Source organism: Cucurbita moschata, unplaced genomic scaffold, assembly GCF_002738365.1.
Source record: "Cucurbita moschata cultivar Rifu unplaced genomic scaffold, Cmos_1.0 Cmo_Scf00072, whole genome shotgun sequence".
Classification (NCBI taxonomy): Eukaryota; Viridiplantae; Streptophyta; class Magnoliopsida; order Cucurbitales; family Cucurbitaceae; genus Cucurbita; species Cucurbita moschata.
The window spans coordinates 701,622-716,879 of NW_019268588.1; the positions used below are offsets into that span (position 1 = coordinate 701,622).

At 36.8% G+C, this 15,258-nt stretch overlaps 4 protein-coding genes and 1 long non-coding RNA gene across 6 annotated transcripts; 2 read left to right on the top strand and 3 right to left on the bottom strand.

The window, feature by feature from the left end:
- Nucleotides 1-775: 775 nt before the first annotated feature.
- On the bottom strand, nt 776-2,428 carry LOC111438121 (transcription factor DIVARICATA-like). Its single transcript, XM_023076058.1, has 2 exons — nt 1,497-2,428; nt 776-1,369 (listed from the first exon to the last, which is right to left on the bottom strand). The coding sequence occupies exons 1-2, from the start codon at nt 1,913-1,915 to the stop codon at nt 916-918; spliced, it is 873 nt and encodes a 290-aa protein (XP_022931826.1). The 5' UTR covers nt 1,916-2,428; the 3' UTR covers nt 776-915.
- A 3,318-nt stretch (nt 2,429-5,746) lies between these two features.
- On the bottom strand, nt 5,747-8,262 carry LOC111438226 (laccase-4-like). The gene is made up of 6 exons (XM_023076191.1): nt 8,113-8,262; nt 7,726-7,877; nt 7,356-7,600; nt 7,125-7,253; nt 6,117-7,043; nt 5,747-5,998 (listed from the first exon to the last, which is right to left on the bottom strand). The coding sequence occupies exons 1-6, from the start codon at nt 8,197-8,199 to the stop codon at nt 5,868-5,870; spliced, it is 1,671 nt and encodes a 556-aa protein (XP_022931959.1). The 5' UTR covers nt 8,200-8,262; the 3' UTR covers nt 5,747-5,867.
- Nucleotides 7,522-8,896, top strand: LOC111438227. The gene is made up of 2 exons (XR_002709639.1): nt 7,522-7,622; nt 8,794-8,896. It is a non-coding gene; the product is annotated as an uncharacterized LOC111438227 (long non-coding RNA).
- A 1,077-nt stretch (nt 8,897-9,973) lies between these two features.
- LOC111438212 lies at nt 9,974-11,233 on the top strand. The gene is made up of 2 exons (XM_023076170.1): nt 9,974-10,416; nt 10,513-11,233. The coding sequence occupies exons 1-2, from the start codon at nt 10,096-10,098 to the stop codon at nt 10,951-10,953; spliced, it is 762 nt and encodes a 253-aa protein (XP_022931938.1). The 5' UTR covers nt 9,974-10,095; the 3' UTR covers nt 10,954-11,233.
- On the bottom strand, nt 10,431-15,042 carry LOC111438211 (pentatricopeptide repeat-containing protein At3g09060-like). 2 transcript variants are annotated; one of them, XM_023076169.1, is made up of 3 exons: nt 12,625-15,042; nt 10,768-10,903; nt 10,431-10,675 (listed from the first exon to the last, which is right to left on the bottom strand). In XM_023076169.1, exon 1 carries the CDS (start codon nt 14,853-14,855, stop codon nt 12,750-12,752), a length of 2,106 nt encoding a protein of 701 aa, XP_022931937.1. In that variant the 5' UTR covers nt 14,856-15,042; the 3' UTR covers nt 10,431-10,675; nt 10,768-10,903; nt 12,625-12,749. The 2 variants fall into 2 exon arrangements, with proteins under 2 accessions (XP_022931937.1, XP_022931936.1); XM_023076168.1 differs by having other exon boundaries at nt 10,431-10,555; nt 10,728-10,903.
- Between the last annotated feature and the right edge of the window lie 216 nt (nt 15,043-15,258).

Genomic DNA, 15,258 nt, shown 5'->3' on the forward strand with positions numbered 1-15,258 from the left:
CCATCAGGCCCACAACATTTGACTAGCCTGAGTCCATTTAAAGCCCATTCCTAATATATATATATATATATATATATATATATTATAATATTTGCGACTACACATCATTTTTTATAGAAAACTATCATGACAGATAATATATGAAAGACATCTATACTACCATAATACTTTAAATTATTTAAAAAAAAAAATACTAATATTTCGACTAATTAAATTAAAATTTAATATTATAGCGTAAATAAAAAGTATCGAGGAGAAACGAGGCTACCTTCCTTTTAATATTAAATAAAGTTTTAAAATAATGGTCGATATAGTTGATTTTAAGTTGAAATTCATAAGGTTGAATAGAGAATGAAGACAAGTGTTCCTTAGTGTGTTATCAAACAAATAAACAAAGCAAAGACTTTTAAAACCACTATTACGAATATTCCATTTGGATTAGGTTACTATTTAAATTGCATTCTCCTTTTTCCCTTTTTCTTTAAATATATTATTATTATTTTAATAATCGAAAGTATTTCATTCATTCAAGTCAAACTCTTCCAGTTCATAAATGACAAACCAATTATATAATAATGTCGGTATGTGGGTTTGTAAGTGATATGCATGTTGTAGGGTTCGTTAAATTTAATATCATCCTTAGAATGAACGCTAGTTGTGTGAGATTTCACGTCGGTTGGAGCAGAGAATGAATCAGTAGATGCGTTTTAAAAATCTTAAGGAAAGTTCGAAAGAAAAAGCTCAAAGAGGAGAATATCTACTAACGGTCTAATCATTTAGTTCATAAGGTTAACCATGATTTATTCATGATCGGCTCAAACAATATCAAACCCAATCATATGATAGAGCAATCGATCCAATCCTAAGTTTTAACAATCAAATATGTCTAAGTAAAACAAAAAGGAAACAAAAAGTTCATCCATAATGTGGCATCTCAAAAATAGTGTAGTAAGGTGCAATAGCAGATCCATGATTAGTGTTATGATCCAGTAGCTGAGCTGCATCTAACATGTTACCGTTCGTTGTCGTCGTCGTGGTTGATTCGAGAACTCTAGCCATCCCTTGATTCGAACATTTCCAGTCGAATGGCTGCTCGGCCCTACCAACCATTTTCGAAAGCTGATGCAGCTGTGTAGCCATTGATGGTGGTCTGTTACTGTCTCCAGATGGGGATTTCATGTCGGGGAGATTAACGGTCGTTATGTCGTGGATACTCGATCTTCTCTTATCCTTCCCTCCCGTCAGCTGTCTAATGAAGTACTTTTGAGCGTGACTAGCCACTTGAGTCGGTGTTCTTGTCGTAACGAAATTACGAGAAATGTTTCTCCAATCTCCTTTACCATATTTTTTAAGACCCATCAGAAATTGCCTGTAGTTTTAAACCAACAAATACCCCCAAATCAAATTAAAAAACACACAATCTAGAACAGACAAGAACACAGACAGCAATTTGAATCCAAAACACTAACAGAGCAAAGAACAGAGCTAAGAACTACCTGTGTTCTTCTTCAGTCCATGGAATTCCCTTCTTCCTTTCATGATCAGAAGGTGTAGTAGAGGTCCCTGTCTTGAATTCAGCGCCATAAAAATGGCTCAAACCATCAAATCCATGGCTGCTATCGACCCTTTCCAATGTGAAGGAATGGCGATTGTCATAGCCACGAATAGGGATCAGGCCAGCCTCAATGTCACAGACATCTTCTTCAAGTTCTTGGTAATGCTTAACCACATCGCCGATGGTTTTTCCGGGGATCATGGCGGCGACTTTGAGCCACCGATCAGAAGTGTCCTCATCGTACAAGGCCAAAGCATTCTCGAATCGTTTGTTTTCTTCAGGGGTCCATTGGGTTTCTTTTGTTTCTTGAAATAACCAATTGGAATTTCGAAGATACGAAGCCGGTGAGAGAAATTCCATGGCGGAAAATCTCTCTCAGACAGGAAATGCAGAGAGATTTTCAGGTCATGAAAGGATTAAAACAAAACCCTAGAGGCTCAAGGAAGATTCGTCAAGAACAAAACAAAACCCTAGAGGCTCAAATTCAGATCCGTAAATCTGGCATCGCCGCCATGGCCGAGCTTGGATTGAATGCGAAGAACAGAGGGGGTTTGTTCTTGTTTTCCTTCAGAAAAGCTTGATTAGAAGACGACCCATTTGGGGAAAACGAAGAAAAATGCGAAATCAAAGGCAAAGAAGAAGACCCAAATGGAAAAATGGAAGACCCAGAAGGTAAAATGAGAGGAACAATGGAAAATGCTTGAAATAGGTGTATCAGAGAGGCGTAGGGATGTAGTAGTGGAGGTGTAGTGATAATGAAAGGAGCAGGAAATTGCAGAGAATTAAAGAGAATGAAATTGAAAGGTCAAGAGTGTTGAGGTGTAATTGGTGGGTGTGGTGATTGTGGAGCTGATTCTTCACACCCAAGTTTAGAGAGATGCCAATTCCCAAACCATTAGCACGTGTTATAGGGGAGGGCGACTCTCTTTAAAATGAGATTTTTTTTGGGACATGAGTGTACATAACCCGTATTGCACCCTAACCCGCATGTCGGAGGTTGAATTATGCACCTGCTATCCCGTAAATGACATGACATGGGCACAAGGGAGTCAATGTCTCAATAAAACCTAAATGGATGAATGTTCGAGATGTTTCAATGACATAAGCGACACATGGGCCTATTCTCAATGGCATGACAGAGTGAATTGTAATGACCAAACGACACCCCAAAACTTGGGATGACGATTGGGAACCAAGATGACAAGATGAGATGCGATGTTGCATTGAACAACCTTACTCCCGAATAGAGATAATGTCGAGTTGAATAGAATATATATATATATAATTATTTTAATTTTGGGAAATCCCTCATCACATGCTAGTAATTAGCTGAAAGAGTAGGGTGGTTTCATCTTACAATCTGTTGGCTCTATAAAAATTTTGATCCAAGAACAAAAAATATATATATATATATATAATTGGTGAAAATGGAATCCCAATAAAAAAGTTGGCTATAATAATTATAAACACTATTGCCAATAGAGTAAAGAAACAAAAAAGATAGACAAGAATCTAAGCTTTTTTTTTTTTTTTTTTTTTTTTTTTTTTTTTTTTTCAATTTGTTTTTTAAATATGATTAAATCACATATTTGAACCCGACCTTATTACCCACTCGAAATCATCATTTACAAGCTTACAATTCACAAAAAGACAATAACTAAAGTCGTTCAAAAAGAAAAATAGCTCATTCCTTTAAATTAAAAAAAAAATCTTAAAAATATTATATCTTCATATTTAAATTTATATATATATATATATATATATATATATATATATATATATATATATATATAAAAGTTAAACACATGGGGATTAGGAAACTTAGTTCCAAACAGCAAGGGACATTAAGGAGATGTTATTGGTGGGTTTAAGGAAAAAGCAAGATTTTCATGGTACTTACCCACATTAATCACCTTAAAAAGTGACTTAAAAAGTTTCTTCATTAATAATTAAATTTAGTCTCTAAATTTAAAATTATAAAGACTAAATTGAAAAACAACGAGCACCGAGAATTATTATAATATTAAATAATTAAAAGAAAAAAGAAAAGAAAAGAAAATGAAATATTGATGTATGGAGTGAGGGGGGACATGTGTAAGTGTGCCTAGTGTAAGTGCTTTTGTTGCTTCCACTTTTTCCCCATTAATTAAATGTTTTTGGTGAGTGCTTCTAGTTTTTCACCTACCAACTCATATTACTTTTCTTTTCCAAACTGATTTCAATTTATTCAGTTTATTATATTTTTTAGGTTTCGAATTTTAGAATATGACGAAAAAGACACAAATAAATAAAATTTTGACTAAATTTTGCGTAATTTAAATTAAGTAATATCACAATTGAAAATAAATCAAAATCTAATTCTAAGTTAAATGTTGTTCGAGTTTATTATAAAATTTTAAAACATATAACAAAACCTAAAATCTACCAATGGACTAATGCTTCATTATGATCTCTCCGTAAGCCTCTCTCACCTCAATTGCTAGTCATCGAACCCCTAAAAACGGAAATGATAGGATGAGTATAAAAATACTTGTTAAGTACTATCACATCTTTATCCTAGAAGATTTGGACGGACGAGTTCGAACCTAAATCTCTATAGTCATCTAAGCCTTTAAAGAGGTCTCGAAGTTCCGAGCAATTCTCTTGTATGATTGTCACCTCTCGAGGTTTGTGTAGGTAGCTTAACCTTTTTATATTTAGATTTAGGTAGTTTGCTTTATCCTGGCATTAATGATCGGTATCTTAGGTTGAGGCCCGACCTCATCGTGTTTTATAAGACTATATAATATCTCTTTTTGAACATCATTGTATAACGTTAGCAAGTGACCCTTCTACATGAACCGCCAAAGAGTTAAAAGTCTGGGAAACGACCCCGTGTGTTGGTCAACTACTAGTCTAACTAGTGTAACAACAAGGAAAGATATATACATGAATCACCGGTGCACGTATATCTTTAGAGTTAGAATAGATATAAGAGATTTTCTTTATCCTCAATTATTGGACTATAAGGTAGTTTATCTTTAGAATCGTTTGTTTTAACTAATATCATCAAAATGATGGATTTGAGCTTGAACTAGACTTCGAGGAGTAGATTTAGGCTAGTACAAAAGATAATTAGTAACTCTCGCTTAGGCCAACCAACCAACCAAACAAGTGACTCTATTGTTGGCTCGTTTGAATGAATTATATTATACATGACGATGTGTGTCACGTGGCCCTTGCACGTGTCATAATTATGATTGTTATTCTATGTTATGCCAAGTAGTACTATGACATGCTCTGATAAGTTGTACTATGTTTCGTTATATCACGTCATGTTACACTATGTTGTGTTATGTCATGTGAGGCAATATGTTATGATGATGATAATCTATGATGCCTAAACTTCCAACCATGTCATGCAAACTATGCTACGTACAAAAATTTACAAAAATTATGTATACATAATTCACAGACTCATTATGGTATTGATGGACAGAGAAGTACAATCTTTTAGTTGACCATGGTTACTTTATTACACCCTTTTAAATGACTATGGTTACTTTAAGATTTATTTAAATAAAAGTGGTATATTATGCAATCTTTTATTTATTATGATTATTTTAAATTTTACGGTTAAAAAGGTTAGTTTGGAATTACTATAGATTTAAAAATAATTATTGTAGTGGGTCATGGCGGCCCATTAAGATATGGGCCAGCCATGAAGCACTCGGTCCAATAAGCCCACTCCCTAACGCCTAAATTCCAAATTTAATGGGTGAAAATATGACTCGTTTTATTTAAGATTTCAATTTTTACATTTTTTGAATTAAAAATAATCCAAACATTCTTATTTAAAATAATAATTAATATTTTATCTATTAAATTACGAGGAAATTTCTACTTTTAAACTAATTATATTTTGATAATAATAATTAATATTTTAGATATTAAATTTTGAAAATTATATATATATTTTTTTATTATTTTTCTTCAATAAATTATATTTTTTTTAAAAAAATATTGGAATTCTTAATCAAATTCTTACAAAGTTTATGAAAACATATGTAAAAGATAAATAATAGAATAAAAAAAATATTAATAATTTATTTTCGCTGTTCTTCATTCATTATAAACTCGTGGAAAAAAATAGAAAAAAAAAAAAAGAATTTGTTTCTTTTTTTTTTCAAACAATTAAACAAAAGAGAAATTTATTTGAACATTTTTCGAAAGCAAAAAAGAAAATAGGTAACAATGGCTATGTTCTTCTTCCTCAACTTTTGGATCGACGGTATGTTATAACCCTCTTCTTCTTCTTCGCCATGCCGTTCGCTTAGCATTTTGGAAGATCCTTTGGAGGCGGAATGATCGATTGGTTCGGTCCATTGCCATTTTCCACCAAGAAAGCCATCTTTAATCCCCATGTTGTGTGCACTTCCAAATGGCAATGCATAAACCAAACTCCTACACCAACACAAAGATTTGCAATTAGGAAGGATATTTGTGAGTGATTTTCTCTAATCTTTGATGATGTGTTCGATTTAGTGATGAACACTGTAATTTAACGTAGTTTTTTTTTTACCTGGATTATCAGCTCTGAATCTGATGGCTATCCATCCACCGGAAGGCACTCCGACGGTGTTTCTCTCAACAGGATCGACGAGATTGAATGATTTGGGGCCATTTTTAGGGTCGTAGTTACCGATTCCGCTTCCAACGACGAAGAAATTAAACCCATGGAGATGAACAGGGTGGTTTTCTGGGACGACGATCCCGGTGTCCTGTAAAACAAGTTCCACCGTCGAGTTGTATTTCAGTTTATAAAGCTTTGTCCCTCTTGTTGTCTGTAAATTCGATGGTCCACTGCCTGTGTAGTTGAAAACATGAGGTGGGGTAGCCGGGAAATCAGTTGTGAAAACTCCATTGATGTTGAAATAATGAGCTTGAAGTAAGGCTGTGGTTGGCATTACGAATGTGACATTGTTAATGCTGGCCACTGTCCGGCTTCCATTCCCAGCTTTGCAGGTGGGACAAGGGTTGATCCCAAGGCCAACTGTGAAGAGAAGGTTATGATCAATGGTCAATGGAACTCTTGCAGGGTAGGTGTTTGAATTAATGCTTCTGAGAGAGTTCAAGAAGTTGTTGGCGACTGATGTTGAGTTTTGAGGAGGTGGGGCAGTTAACGTCGTTGTGGTTGTTGCGAGAGTGCCGGAGTAATGTAGTGTGGCTGTGGCGGTGTTGTTGTCGACCGCGATCGGAGAGGTCATGAAAGGGGAGGCGGCAACTAAGTACTTGCCAGAGCTTTGATCAGCAGTGATGAGGGCATTGGTGGTTTGGCCTGGTGCAATCAAAATTGCGTCTGTTTTGAATGGTTTCACATAGGTAGCATCAACCTCCACAACTGTGAGTTTGTGCCCAGCAATCTTGAAGAACAGCTCCTCATTGAGTGCAGCATTGATTATACGCAGTAAGTAAGTATTTCCATTCTTGACAGGCAATGTGAATCCCCCTGATAAGAAACGTCGATGTTAGATTCGAGTGCACGACGCATAATCTTTAACTTTCTGATATGCGTAATGGTCGTTTGTACCTTGTGTAGAACAGCTCGAGAGGGGTCCTGAATGACCATTGATTGTGTGAGCATCTGATACATTTGGAGCTAATCCTGATTTAAGAGCTTCATTGATCACGGCTTCGGTGTCGGATTTCCACCATTCAGCTGCAGAAGCAGGATCATTTTTTAGAATCAATTCAGTCAGGGCTAAGTGAAGCTAAAAAGGATGGCAAGGGGACAGATTGTTTTACTTTCAAGCTTGCTCACCTAATACAATGACAACTTCTTTGTGAGGAGCTGGGAATGGATAGGGAACGCCAAGCTTAGGCAAGATGACCAAAGCACCATGGACAGTTGCCCTCAGCCACAGGATATGTGCGTGCCAAAAAAGGGTGCCTCTTTGGCCAGTAACAGTGAAGTTATATAAATAGCTTTGCCCTGATGGGATTGGACACTGCGTAACGTATGCCGGTCCATCTGCCCAACCGGTTCGGAGCTGCCGAATTCCGTGCCTGACCAGAACAAGAAAGTGAGGTAGCATCATTCATTACTTTCCTTTCCTTTAAATATTACTACAAATCATTCGTTCTTAGGCTTCATAATATAGGTGAAGTAGAAGTTTTGTAGGCAGGCTTACCAGTGAATAGAAAGGTTGTATTGAACATGGTTAACAACCTTAATGAGTACTGTGTCATCTTCCCTAGCGTAGATGGTCGGCCCTGGAAACTTTCCATTAACCGTGACGATTTGCTTACTCGAACATAGTTTTGTAGTATTTTTCAAAACCACCTGCCATTAACATATAGAATAGGAATTTGAATCCCCAAAAGGTCTGATTTGTCTTAGTTAAGAACACTGATGGGTCAGCTAAAATGAAAGATCAGAAACCAAGTTTGCCATAAAAACAAAACACACTTTCGAGTACAAAAGTGAACAAGAAGAGAAAAAAAACAAAGCTGGGAATTGTGAGTGTTAGATAGTCTTGCCATCTGCTTGTGATTGGTATAAAAGAATCAGTACTTACATCAAACGTGTAGCGTTGAACTCGGCATTCGATGAAAGCTGGGAAAATACAGGCCACGAGAACCAAAACTCGAATTATTATACCCATTTACCCCTCTCTTTCTCTCCCTCTACTGGATACAAGCCTTGTTTAGATGTGGGTAATGAATAATAGGAAAGCATCCCTTATATAAAGCTTAGCTGAAATGTCGTTTTTGCATGGTTGGTGAATGATAGAGCTGTTTTGCTGTTTTTAAGTAAGAAGAGGACTAATCTCTCTAGTTCTGGAAGCCAAGAAACTCTCCAACTAAACCAACTAACGGTAACAGTCCAAGCCTACCGCTAGTAGATATTGTCCTCTTTGAGTTTTTCCTTTTGGACTTTCCCTCGAGATTTTTAAAACACGTCTGTTGGGGAGATGTTTCTACACTCTTATAAAGAATGCTTCCTTCTCCTCCCCAACCGATGTGAGATCTCACACCAACTCATATCTGAACAATGTATTAGGTGCTGGTTGCTTGAATTATATGGAATGACTCTTCTTCTCACGATTGAGATAGCGTATGTTCTTTCATCGCTCTCAAGAAGACCTGACTCGAGCGTTCTTCTCGAGAACGGTCTTCTAATACATGAAAGATCTTGATTCAAAACTCAACTTATCTTTAGAGATTTGAAAAAAAAGATATTTATTTGTCATTTTGAGGTTTCTGGTGAAGAGGAAAGGGCAGAGAAAGTTGAGAGTTGAAGGAAGGTGGCATTCTCAAATCTCAAGTAAGTAAGGTGAAAATGGATAGTTTGCAAAAAAAGATGAAATAAAATAAAATAAAAAAAATGAAATATATATAGTATTATTTTATTGTTGGGAAATGGCTTTCAGGTCAGCTTCTCAACCAATGGATTCCATATTGAATGCTTAAGATTAAACCATTGTTGTAAGTACTTTCTGTCTCTAAGAACTTAATTTGAATTTGAGTTTGAATTGGGTGCTGATGAAGACCCAACCCATTAAAGTTTGGCCCTTTTTTTTATGCTAATTATTTGGTTGTAATTTGATTGGATTAGTCTGATTAAGTTAGGGTCAATGAAAAAGATGAACAAATTAATGCACCAAAAATATGGCTATCTAGATAGTTAGATCCCAGCTTCAAAGTGACAAATAAAGGTATATGACACTGAATTGGGTTGCCAAAACAACACTCAAATGAAATATTAAAATCTAAGTTCATATTTCTAACCCATTTAGGTAAGAGGGGAAAATCTCTCCATACTCCTTCTATTTAAGCACTGATTTCTCACTCCGTTTGGTGCAGATGTCCATGAAATCTCAACCTTGACCGGTTAAATTGACATATTTAATCAAAGCTTTTAAAACACATGGTTGTTTTTATATCAATGTCATCTTGGGGCAGAGTCAACCTTGTAACTTTTAAGTTCGTACTTTTGGGACATTGCTTTGATTTTGACGAACTGGGGTTTGGCCCAATCACTTTATTTCTCAATATCCGACAAGTTTGGGGTCAATCCACTTGCTTAATCTACTTGGGCCTATCCTTGGCCCACTAATGTTTGCTTTCGTGTTTTCCAATGGGCTCAAGCCCAAATGTAAGGGATTTTACAGGGTTAAGCCCATATTCTTGTGGCAGCAACACACTAAATGGGCCTGGTTTTCACTATTGCTAATTTGACCTTGATTTTGAAACAGAAAAAGAAAATTTACATGAATAAAAGAATTACACTCCAAAATTTAAAATTATACGTAATTAATTTTGGGCTAAATTATTTTTGTTTTTAATATTAAATTGGGTTTTGATGAAAATACCAATTTTCAAAAGGATAAGAAAGGCAACCAAACTCCAATGAGAATCAATTATCAAAATCTCATATTTTAAATACGAGAGTGATAAAGTACATAAAAAAAAAAAAAATGAGAGGTCCATAAAGAACTCCATCTAAGCTTTCCTCTTCCTTCTGCAATTCTCTCTCTCTCTCTCTAAAATAAACAAAGATGATAATAGTCTTCAAACCAATTCAAACATCTTTTACAGTCCACAAACATACCTTCTTATATACACCAAAACTTCACAATTCAAAGACCTCCTCCTTCCTGCGCTTCTGCCAGTCCAACACTTCTGATTCAAGTGAAGGAGACCCTCAAAAGCAGGAGATACTGGCCAGAATAGCGCAGCTTCAAACTCAAAAACTCCGACTCACCAATTTCTTAGACGAAAAATCAGCTGATCTCACTCAGTTTGCTGAAGAGGCCGATGCCGAGTTTGAGAAGATTGGAGAAGATGCCTTCAAAGAGCTTGAGGATGCCAGTGCCCGGGTCTATATTTTTGGTTTTTTTTTCTCATTTGTCAATGAATTTTGCAGTTTGGAATGTAACCCATTTGTTGTTCTTGTTCATGTTATTGATGAACAGATTATGGAGAACATTGAGAGCCAGATGCAGGTCTTTGAGGAGTCTGTAGAGTTGAACAGGCAAGAAATAGAGAAGAATGATGATATGTTGGCTAAATTTGAAGGCCGAATCGAAGAAGAACGAAATGAAGGCCTTTTCTTTAAGAATCTGAGACAGAGAAAGCCTGTAGACAAAGAGAATGCTAAACTAGAAATGGAGAAGATTAAAGAGCTTACAAATGAAACCGCTGGTTCGAAGACGAGGCGATATATCTACCTTGCATTCATTGGCCTGCTTGTTATAGCGATTGCCGAGTCGTTCCTTTCTTCACCTGATTGGCGAAAAGTTGCAGTTCTTGGGGTAGTTCTTATTGCTATGGTTTTTCAGTTTTCGTATGAACAAAGGTTGTCATCTGAAATGGAAAAAACAGACATCAAAGAGCAGCCTGAAGAAAAAAAGTGAAGGGAGTTTTGTTATTGATGAAAGTATGAGCAAATGAAAGAAAAGAATAACTATAGCATGAGGCATAACCCCAAGTAAATCCTCTCTACTTGAGGCTGATACATCAAGCAACATCACTTTTGCATCGATAACATTTGGCCTTGGAGATTATGACTTCAATCACCATGACCTCTGTAATGAATTACAACATTTGATGCTTGGAATTTTCATGGCAGTCATTTGAAAAGATCTTGTACCAATATCTTCAACATAATTACATGACCTATTTTCAAGTGAGCAATTATTGTACATTTCCTTTGGTCCTAGAACCTACATGGAGTCCCATAGGTATTTTCGAGTGACCAGGCAATCAAGTAGAGACAGCTAGGGTGCAACTCCTAATTGTGAACTTTCCTAGCATGGTTAGAGTCTACTTGATACATAGAAGTTAGTTATCACCCATAGGGATGCCAGGAGTTGTAGAGGGTATGCAACTGGGGTGCACCTAGTATACAGTTCATATGGGGTGCAAGCAATCAAAGTACTAGTCTACATATAGTGCACAAGTTACTTTATACACATGAGATTTACGTACGAGACCATTATAGGGCGAGTTGACTCACGTGCAAATAGCACAGGGTTAATAATAAACCTTGGGAAACGTAAACAAAAGCTAAGAACAACCAAACCCTACATTATGGTCAAAGGGGTATTAGTTATACACCATAGAGTATGAGTTTAGGTATATATAAGCCTTATAGGACTTATATAGACGGTAAGCCATGACATTGGCTAATGCTAGAGTCAGAATATGAGCACATAGCTTAAGAGACTATCGTAAGGATTAAGCCCGACGAGAGCCTACAAGTAGGTTGCTTATTGAATATTCTTATACTCATGCCTACTTCACTTTAATTATTAGGTGAACGGTAGATCAGGGTCGTGGCAAGGACGTACAGAGCCATGCAGCTATGTAGGGGCACTAGAGGAGTTTTTCCCTTTGTGTCAATTTTAATATCATTTTTAACCTTATTTACTTTAAAACTTGTGTTGTTTGTAACGATTTTTTACGTTTGACTCCACGGATATTGTTTTGTACTAGTCATTACATAAAGTCTTGAATTTTCCGAGGAGAAGAAATAACTTTCCAGTCTAACCTTCCAAATAGTTGGTGCCAAATTGAAAAGCTTTCAGATTCAAATAAAAGTTGCAACTCTTTTGGAAACATTATCATTGTTACTACTGGCTCTATGAAATCTATCACTAAAATAAAAATGAAAATCTTGAAGAAATGAAACTCTTGAAAATCTTGAACTTCACTAGTCGGCCATCGAAAATGAAAATAAAAGGACCTATAAGCTGATAATATCTGATCAATGCATTTGGTATTCTAAGAAAGAACAGAACTAGTTCAAAACATATGTACTAGCAGATCTGGCATCCTCTTAGGCCGAATGCAAGTGCTGTAACGACCCTAAATTTCTACATACTCAGAGTCGCTACTAACGTCTCATGCTCATGTCTAATGCAGAAATATAACTCTTAAAAGTTACAAGTCCTAACACGTCTAGCAGACTTTTGGTTTCAGGATTTGAAATTTTTCAAAAAACAGTTAAAAGCACGGTCAAAGGAGCCAGTATGATTCGCTAAAAAATATCTAATAGAGAGAGAGAGAGAGAGAGAGGGACTTACTTCTAAAATCATTTCAATCAAGAAGATGTTGAAGATCCATCGTCAATAATTTCCCTAAGAAAGAACATTTAATGTTATGGAAGTTGGAAGAATTCCTGGACTCAGAGCATCACATAAGAATCCGATCACGTCCTAGACTCTGAAACAAGAGCATATTCCATTAAAGGTCTATCATCAACAACAGCTCTTACAAGAATGTCCCATGTTGGGGCAGTCGGAAGAACTCCATGTTTCAAAGCATCATATAGGAATCCAATGGCATCTGAAACTCTAGCACAAGAACAGAGTCCCTTAAAGGTAATGTTATAAGAAAGAATATCTGGCTGAAGACCCTCTTCCAAGATAAGGTCCCAAATTTTTAAAGCCTCTACGCAGTCTCCGACCTTGTAAAGGCCTTCCATGATGGTGTTGTGTGTTACAAGATCAGGAACACAGTTCACCTGTGCCATTTCAGTAAAAAATTTCAGCGCAACATCGACTTTCCGGGCCGTACAAAGACCATGAATTATTATGTTGTGTATGGTTACATCGGGCTTAAGACCCTTGTCGATACATTGATGCCATAAGTTGAGTGCCATGTCGAGCTTATCTCCTCGACAAAGGCCATCAATCAACAAGCTATAGGTAATCATATCAGGCTTCAAACCCTTTTCCAGCATCTCCTTCAGAAAAAGATATGCATCGCTAAATCTTTCTGCCTTGCACAGTCCATTGATAAGTGTGTTGTAGGAGACCACAGTAGGAGAACAGCCTTTCTTGCTCATTTCCCTTAAAAGAAAAGTAGCCTCCTCAAGCTTAGAAGCTCGGACATATCCATTAATCAGTGAATTGAAGACATAAGAATTCAGTTTATGTTTATGTGCGTTCATCTGATGAACCAGCTCGACCGCTTGATCCAACCTCGCTTCTTTGCATAACCCATCGATCATCGAGGAGTACGCAAATATATCCAAATCAGCTCCCTCATTTTCTGCTTCTTTTAGTATCCTTAAAGCCTTATTCAAGTATCCATTTTTACACAACCCGTGAATCAACAGTCCATAAGTAGTTGAATCTGCAGTAAAGCCTCTCTCATGTAAGAGCTGCCAGTTACAAATCGCTTCTTCCACTTTCTTGTTGTCAAACAACCCTTGAATGAATATGTTATAGCTGACAATATTGCAACAGTTATTCTTACTCATAAGCTCCCATAACTCAAAGCATTTACTTAGCTTACCGGCTTGAAATAGAGCACTTAGCATTGTATTATATGTTGTCACATCAGGGGATAACCCAACGTCAACCATCTCCTGAAAAACTCTCTCAGCAGCATCGAAGTTTCCTGCTTTGCTCAAGCCATGGATCATAGAGCAATATGTAAATAAGTCAAGTGACCTTTTGTTCTTCTTCATTCTATTCCATATCTCCATACTCTCATCGAACTTCCCCAGCTTACATAAACCATTAATCATAATGTTATATGTCGCCACGCTCGGATAAACTGAAGGTTCCCTCCGTAATCTCTCCCAAACCTCACTAGCCTTCACGAAATCTCCTTTCCTGAAAAACCCATCAATCAGAATATTATAACACATAACATCAGGGTTCACCCCTCTCTCAGACATTTCATCAAACAGGTTCAGGGCATCCGATAGGTTACCACTCTTAGCAAGTGCATTAATTAAAGTACCATAGCTGAAAACATTTGGGCTCAAACCCTTCTCCGATATCCAATTCAACAACCTCTTCGCCTTTTCAAATTGCTTCTTCTTGCACGATATCTTGATCAAAATATTATATGTTTGCAGATTAGGCGACATGCCCACCGTCTGAAAGTATGTGAAAAACAGTTCAGCACGGCTCCATTGATTAGATTCAATGAACGCATTAAGCATAGAATTATATGACCTAATTCCCGGTTTACACCCAAAAATGTCTACCATTCGCTGAAACAAATGCAGAGCATCATCGGGCATCGAACACTTAGTATATGCTTTGATAGCCGTCAGCGCAACATCTTCGGAGCAGATGCATCTCTGAGCTCGTATCAGCTCGACAATCCGACCAACGTGAACCACGAGCTTCGGATCAATAAGTCGCCGGAGAATGTGTTGGAACACGAATGGTGAATGAGCATAACCAGGATGCTGAGACGCCGAATCGAACAGAGCGAGCGCCGAATTGGGGTTTTTCTCTGCTTTGAGGAGCTTTAGAACCAGTCTAGGGGATAGGACTTTGGGGAGCTCAACCATGGCGGTAATAATGAAGTTTCTTGTGTTGTTCAGGACATGCTATGACGACGGCGCCAATACTTTCAGATCGGACTTGCAATCAGCGTCAAGCCTCCGGCGGAAATATGTATCCGGCGCCGATACTCGAGTGTTTGGAGACCTTCTCATTCTTCTGTTCCAAAACGAGGCATAAGCAAAAACACAACACAACACAACGAATTTGGTCGAGTCTCCGGCGAAGGTATATATATATTTTCTAAATTAATAAAAAAATATCCTTTTCCTAAAAATCTTATTATTAATATATGATCGAAATCAATGTCGTACCTATCATCTTTCTCCATTTTCGCTTTGAATCTATTTGATTTTATTAAGAATTAAAAAAAAAAAAATTTCTACCTTGGTAGAAATTGTTGGTTGCAAG